This window comes from Buceros rhinoceros, unplaced genomic scaffold, assembly GCF_000710305.1.
Source record: "Buceros rhinoceros silvestris isolate BGI_N320 unplaced genomic scaffold, ASM71030v1 scaffold2928, whole genome shotgun sequence".
NCBI lineage: Eukaryota > Metazoa > Chordata > Aves > Bucerotiformes > Bucerotidae > Buceros > Buceros rhinoceros.
In genome coordinates this window covers 36,928-44,637 of record NW_010424918.1, presented here as the reverse complement: position 1 = coordinate 44,637, position 7,710 = coordinate 36,928, and the positions used below count along the sequence as shown (strand labels likewise).

General features: G+C 44.6%; 1 protein-coding gene across 1 annotated transcript in view; it reads left to right on the top strand.

Moving 5' to 3' along the window:
- Positions 1–2,788, top strand: part of ASMT (acetylserotonin O-methyltransferase) — an 8,059-nt gene extending 5,271 nt beyond the window's left edge. The window contains exons 6-8 of the mRNA XM_010140938.1: positions 445–585; positions 1,875–1,997; positions 2,577–2,788. Coding sequence (XP_010139240.1) covers positions 445–585; positions 1,875–1,997; positions 2,577–2,788 — 476 coding nt within the window. The remainder of the gene's footprint in view (positions 1–444; positions 586–1,874; positions 1,998–2,576) is intronic.
- Positions 2,789–7,710: the final 4,922 nt, after the last annotated feature.

Sequence of the window (7,710 nt, the reverse complement as noted above, 5' to 3'; positions counted from 1 at the left end):
CTTTCCCTCCTCCCCTTCAGTCAATATCATTGAGATATTGTCTGCATCCTCTTACCCTGCAGTGCTCTGCTGTCCCAGCTCTAAACACTGCCAGGATTGGCAGGCTCCATCACTTCTTCCCCTGTGCCTGGTTTAACGTCTCTGTTTTTCTATCTCCCAGCTTCTAGCATCCACAGCTGGGTCTGGCTGAGGCAGTGTGTAAGATCTGTAAGGGCTGGGGCTGACCCTGTAGACCTGGGTGCTGGGCCCACTGGAGATTCCTGCAGTGCAAACAGGAATGGTGGTCTCTCCTGTCCCTCCCCTTCCCTCTCAGCAAAGTGTGGGGAGCAAAAGTAACTTTCCAGCTTCCATGAGGCTGAATACACTGTTGCCTACATCACTTCATAGGGGTGTTGCTGAACAGGTTTTTGTGTAAGCACTGACCTTCTTTTGCTCTCCCCAAAGGAGGTGGAGGAGCTTTGGCCCGGGAGTACGTTTCTTTGTACCCAAATTCCACGGTCACAATATACGACCTACCAAAAGTCGTGCAAGTGGCCAAAGAGCGATTTGTTCCCCCTGAGGAGCATCGTATTGCTTTCCATGAAGGTAGGTGTATTGTTGTGTATTGTTGAAGCGAGGTATTGTTGTCACAGCTATTGGTCCTGAGCCCCTGTCAGAGGTACTATACTGGAGGCTTGGATCTCTATCTGCCCCTTATATGGGCAGTGTGTCCCAGACTGCAGCCTCCCCAGCTTGGGTCTGCAGTTCATTGCTACCACAAGGTTGTCTCTGTTGTGCATCTGCAGCTACCTTCTATCACAGATATGATGTGGTTAATATTATTCAACAACCCAGAAGCTCTTTACTCCTGAACAGAACTACTTGATTTCTTCAGAACACTGGTACTTAAATAAAAAGAAAATTTCTAAGTTTTTTTTTTTCAAAATTGAAGTATTTTTTTAACAATCCCTTTTCTCCTGTGCAGGCCTCCTGGCAGATGTGTGGGGTGCCAGGTCTGCTCTGAGCAAGGGGCTTTCCTTCTCTGGTCACCACTGATTGACTTTCAAGTCCTAAGATATTTCAGGCTTTGAAAGTCGGTGAGCTAGCCCGTATTCCTCTTGTCCAGTCTGTAGATCTTGCATGGTCTTTGCATCATCTATTACGAAAATCAGTGTAGGGAGATAAAAATTATAATGTTTACAAAAGCCTTCAAAGTGATGGAATGACTTAATATTGCTTGAAGCTCAGAGAAAGGAAGGGAGTTTATAAAAACAAAGATAGAGAAACACAAGAAATGTTATGAGTGCCGGTGGTGAAGAGAAATGGGAGCAGAAATGGCGAAGTAAGAAGCAAATTCTTTCAAAGCAGAAAGAAAAATCTGAATGCAGTACATTAGTTGCTGAACAAAAGTCATGATGATGAAGCTAGTGCTAGGAGGTGAGAGATATGCTGGTTTTTTTTTTTTCTCTTGGGGATTTATGATGTAGCTCTGTGGTTACTGAAGGTCTTTGAAAATTTGCTTACGTAAGGGAAAACTATTTCCTTTTTTCCATGACAGAAACCACAAGAAACTGCCTCCTCTTCTTAACATTTTATGAATCTGAATTCCTATCAATGGAGAAAACTTAGACTCAAATGCTTTCCTGAGCATCAAAGGCTGTTTCAGATCAGCTACTGCTTTTAAACATTTCAGATCTTCTTGGGACAGAACAGGAACAAAATCCCCTATGCAGTGCCATAGAGGACTTTTACCTGGTAACTCTGTTGTTGTCTGATGTGGGTGATGAGCACGGCAAGCCCAGAGTCTTTAGAACTGGGCAGAAATGAAAATACCTGCTTAACTCAGCCCTCTGTGTTTTGGGGTTTTGTGTAATGCATGTATTCTTGCTTTACAGGAGACTTCTTTAATGATTCAGTTCCAGAAGCTGACCTGTATATTTTATCTAAGATACTGCACGATTGGGATGATGACAAATGCAGGCAACTGCTGGCAAAAGTCTACAAGGCTTGCAAAAGTGGTAGGTATGAGTTCTTGAAGAGCAGAGAGACTCTTGCCTATCAGTAGTACAAAGCACACCTGTCTCAATGCTGCTTGCTTTCCTGAGCCAGCCTTGTGCAACTGAGCCAAATAGGGCCTGGTGCAAGTTCTCCTTATCTGACCGAGTTTCAGACTCCTTCTCTACAGGGACTCCTCTTTCAATGAATTTGGGTGTAAGGATTGGGGATTTTTGGGTATTGTTTAGATAAGTCATAGTAAAAATCCCACTAAGTATCACATTGAACCCTGAGAGCTTTGAAAACATTGCCTACAGAGCTGGGTTCTCAGCAAAACCAGTAAGCTCCAGTGGATTTCAGCTGGGGGAAATGGGAAGTTTCTATTCCAGACATGACACCTCCTTCAGCCCTCTTGAGAGCCGAGCAGGGACGTGCTCCAGTGCTTTTGCTCTTTCGTGGTCTTCTGTGATGCTGAAATACGACTTAAGGTAGAGGTGCTTCTTCCCAAAACGAAGGGTTAGGATCTGGCCTAGTAGCTCAGCTGAAAAACAACTCGTCTTCTCAGAGCTCAGCATGTGTTTTGTTTCTCTTTCTTCAACCAGGCGGTGGAGTGCTGCTGGTTGAGTCAATTCTGAATGAAGATAGAAGTGGGCCTTTAGAAACCCAACTGTACTCGATGAATATGTTGGTCCAGACAGAAGGAAAAGAGCGAACAGCAGCAGAGTACAGCAAGCTGCTGGAGGCAGCTGGCTTCCAAGGGATTCAAGTCAAGAGGACTGGAAAACTCTATGGTGCTGTTTTAGGAATGAAATAGTAGTACCTCTTTTATGTATCTTACAAGATAGAATAAGTTGAGAAATGTGATATTCACTTCTTAGAAGGGAAATCATCAACTTAGCATTTAGTCAAGGCAGCCAACTCTTTTGTAAGCTGATACATCGTCAGGAATTTCACTAATGTTAGATCTTGAGCGTGCATGGATTGTGAGTCTGGCAGCCTGACTAGAGTTTGCCTTTGGATCTGGAATGGAGAAAGAAATCAACACCTGTTCCACAAGAAACAGCTCACAGAAGAAATACGCAGTGCGTCTGCTTCAGATTTTTTCGTTCTTTCCAATTTTAACACTGTATCTGACAAAAGCAAAGCTGAACTTTTTCTTGTATTTCTGAAAAATAAAACTGATCCCTGTACTGAGCTCTGTTACCTGAATTTTTATTCCTGGGGAATTGATATAGTGTAGAGAGACCAAATTACATCTCCTTGTGGTTAGTCTTTTCAGAGTTCCAGGAGAAAGCCTGTCTGAGCCTTGGGAAGTTTGGCATGAAAAATTATATTAATTTTTTATTTCCTCTAGGTTTTATTTCACTTACAGAAAAGAATTTTGTAGCTTGATGACTGGCTGAAGCCCAGGGATGTTCTTTACAGGGCAGGTCCTGAGATGACAACAGAGGGGGAGAAAGTTGCAGCCAAGTCATTCAGTTATACTCTGGGTAAGTCCTTATTGCATGCCTCCTGCTATTTCCTCAAGTGGTTTCATCAAGCACAACCTGCCATAACCCATCCAGTTCTTGGAAGCAGAACTACAGACTACTTGAGTGAGAAACATTTGGAGGAAGCTGCTCTCTGCAGTTGTGGCTTGAACGTTAATTACAATTGCACATTAAGCTGGATACTAGAGAAGCCTGAGGTAGTCTTCTCAATAGCCATCGACAGGAGCTTTCCTCTGCCTCAAAAGTAGGAGAAGCATAGGAAGAGAGTAGCCTCAGTAGGGAAAAGTTGGACTTTTGTTACGTTTTGTGATATTGAAATCAAATCACAAGGCTATAATGGCCCTTCTCATCCTTGAAAGCAACAGGACACAGTTCACGAGCCACTATACAGGTAGTGGGTTTATGCCTGAGTAGGATCTTGCCCTGCAGATATCACAGGTCATTGCAGGGGTTGTGTCAAGTGGTTTTGGAGAGTTCCTTTGCACGCTGCAGTCACTGTGCAGTGTTCCTTCCCTACCTGTGAGTTATGTGGCTCGAAGGTGACTTTGCCAGGAGCTGCAGCCTGTGAGTAATGTGTTCTGAATGCTTGCTCGCTTTCCAGACAAAGCGAGCCTCCCTGTGATTTATGGGGCTCGAAGGTGACTTTGCCAGGAGCTGCAGCCTGTGAGTAATGTGTTCTGAATGCTTGCTCGCTTTCCAGACAAAGCGAGGTGCTACGTTCTGCAGCAGCCAGGCACGAACGCAAATAGTGATATGTCCAGGTCTTTGTTGATTTCCCCCACACCCTCAAAAACCAAATATTCTGAGAAATTATTTTTCTGCTTTGACTGTAGCAATCAGCCAATGATGTGTACTGGGAGAAAAAATCCCTTTCTCTGATGCTTCTTTTCCAAAAATAGCATTACATGCCCATGGACTGCTGGTGGCTCATGTGGCTGCACTGTTTCCTGAGCCAGTAGACGGTCAGCCATGGTCAGCATGCTGCAGCTGCATGTATAATCTGACACATCATATAACCTTGATGAGTCAGAAAATTCCTGTCTTGGTGTCAGTGGTTTTTCTGCCCTTGACTTGAAAAAAACATGAGCAGGCTGTTTCGGTTTGTCATAACAAATTCCTTAAACTGCACTGAGTTGATTCATGGCATGCTCTGCAGTGCGGGTGTCCTGGGCACAACTTGGTTAGGCAAGGGGCACACCCGGTTCTAACATGCCTTTTAGCTGCATCAAAGTTCAAAGATGCCGGGTCTTTAAAGAACAGGATTGACCCTCCATTGCCTGGAATACAGATGGCAATCAATGAAGTACAGAATGGTCATTGCAGAATTTGAAGATCACTGGTGTTTAAATGACTTTTAAGGGTCAGATGTGATGCCATATCGGAGCAGCTAAATAGCCACACATGGTAACAGTGTGCTTTCACTGCCTGTGTGAAGTGGAACCTCCAGCTGGCTATAGCTTTGGCTGCTCATTCCTTATCTGCTAGTTGGCATTTGAGCATCTAGCTTTTTGGGGGGGCTGCTAAAGCATTCTTGGCTACTCTCTTGTGCTAGGTGATACAAGTACTGAAGTTTCCTTAAGGAAGATACTAAAAATCTATATTCACCTTCTGACATCAGACCTTTGAAACTGCAAAATAGTGTAATAAGAGCACTTGTGCTGTTTTCATTAGATTGTATTTACTTATCTACTCAGTTCTAATTTTCCTACTCTTCTTCCTGCTGCACTCTCCTCCACATTGTGTTTAACTACCTCTTCCTTCAGAGCCTCTCTATTCTCCCCTGTGCCCTTGACCTTTCTTCATCCTGCAGCCCTTCCTCCCCGACTCAGAGAGAAGGTTGCTCTGTGAGCAAACAGAACAAGTCAGTGCCAGAGTAAGAGAATAAGCCCAGAGCACTCTGAACTCAAGAACCACCTTGACAAAGCAGAGGCATAGCTGGTCCTAGCAAAGTGTCCCCCCACCCCCCTTTTTTTTAATCTTTTTTTTTTCCTAAAGGACAAAGACTGTGAAGAAGACCTGACACAAGTGCTTTGCTGTACACAGGCAAATTAAAGCCCTGTTTGCTCTATGGTTTCCATGCTCCAACAAGCATTTCTGATGGCACCTTGTTACACATGGGGTCTTTCAGCTGTGTTTTTTGCTTGTCATTGGGTATTTTAATGTTATAAAAGATTGTTTAGGAACAAAGCAATAGGGTGTAGGTTTCCAAGTTACTTGTGTACTGGGTAATGAAAGGAGTTCCCAAGTTCAGGCTTTTTGATGGTGCTGGGGTGGGAGGTTTTCTGTTACATGCAGATGGCTATTGTCAACAGAGTTCTTTGCTCCTCTCATGGAGTTATTAGCATATGGACTGAGATAAATATTCTATCTCCCAATATGACTTAGGAGTAACGAATGAAACCTGGCCATAGCTGAGGTGAATCAGCTAAGAGCAGAATGCACCAGGCAGGAAACACAGTCCTTGAGCTGAGACTGACTGTGCCTAGCTGGGCTGGGTTAGTACAGCTGTCCACAAAGCTGCTTTATCTGCTAGGACAGAAGTTTCCAGCAGGGCCTTGGCCTGGTGGCCCGGGAAATATATGAAAGAGGAGTGGGCACAAGAGCCAGGGAACTTGCCTTGTCGACATGCTGAATGGAAGCTGAAGGCTTTCAAAGGGAAGATTCTCAACCCTACAGGTCCCTTAGGGAAATTTTCTTCCGTGTACCTGTGTGCTGATTTTCACTGGGATAGAGGTAATTTTTTCCGCAGTAGCTGGTATGGGGCTATGTTTTGGATTTGTGCTGAAAACAGTCTTGACAACACAGGGATATTTTAGACGTTACTGAGCAGGGCTTGCAAATTGTCAAGGACCGTCCTATTTCTCACACCACCTCATGAATGAGTAGGCTGGGGATGCACAAGAATTTGGGAGGGGACACAGCTGGGACAGCTGATCCCAACTGACCAAAGAGTTATTGATGACCATATGACGTCATGCTCTGCACATAAAGCTGGGGTAATGTTGTAGTTTGAACCCAGCTGGCAACTAAGCACTATGCAGCCTACCCCTGGGATGGGAGAAGATTAGGAGAATAAAAAAAGAAGTAAAGCTGTGTGGGTTAAGATAAGGAAAGTTTATCTGAGCAACACAGAGAGGAACCAACAGTAATAACAATAATAAAGTGAGTGGTATACAACACACTGCTTACCGCCGCCGCCACCAAGCCAAGCCACGCTGCTGTTTTAAACTGCCCACTTCTCTGGCCAGCCCCCACCCCGCTCTTACATATACTGAGCATGCCATCAGTATATTGAAGATCCCATTGGCTGGTTTGGTCCAGCTATCCTGGCTGTGGAAATTAACCCTATCCTGGCTGAACCCAGGATAGGGAAGAAGAGGGAAGGGGGAATGTTTGGAGTGATGGCATTTGTCACACACTGTTATGAGTGATGTAGCCCTGCTTGCCTGGAGATGGCTGAACACCTGCCTGATGATGGGAACTGGTGAATGAATTCCTTGTTCTGCTTAGTTTGTATATGCAGTTTTTACCAATTTAACTGTCTTTCTCTCAACTCATGAGTTTTTTCACTTTTACCCTTCTGATTCTCTCCCCCATCTCACTGCAGGGGAGTGAGTGAGTGGCTGGGCGTTCCTTACCTGCTGACTGGGCTTAAACCACAAGAGCCTGTGAAGAAGCTAAGTCCAGCATGCTCTCTATAGTCTCCTGAGGTACACCAGTAAGACATACACACAGCCTTGCTCTTAGTACCATGAGCACATATGCATTCATGGGTCCCTTGAATATGACCATGGCCTCTAGTTTCATCTGATCTCTGTGTCTCACCAGGTCAGTGACTCTCACTTTGGTCTTTCCAGACCAGATGGGTCTTCTATTCAGCCAACAACACCTTCAGCCAAGGCTCCACCATCTGCTAGTGCATCCAGATGCTTGGGCCGGCCACAGACTTGCAGAACCCATGTGTAGCAGTACTAAACATTGTTATTTTTGTCGGTTTACTTTCTTTTTGTCTGTAACAGCAGTCCTTTCTTTTTCAGTTGTATTTATGTCAGAGCTAATAACAATTATGTTCTCAAGACTTTATTAGGCTAGATGAGGTGGGTTTCTGGCTCTGCATGGGAGAGGTGTTACACTTGCCCATAAGAGTGATTCCTGGTGTCTCAGTGAGAAAAGGACTGCCTTTGCGGATAACGCTTGACAGTATCTCCTGCTGTTTGTCATTCCACACTTAGATTTCCCCATCACA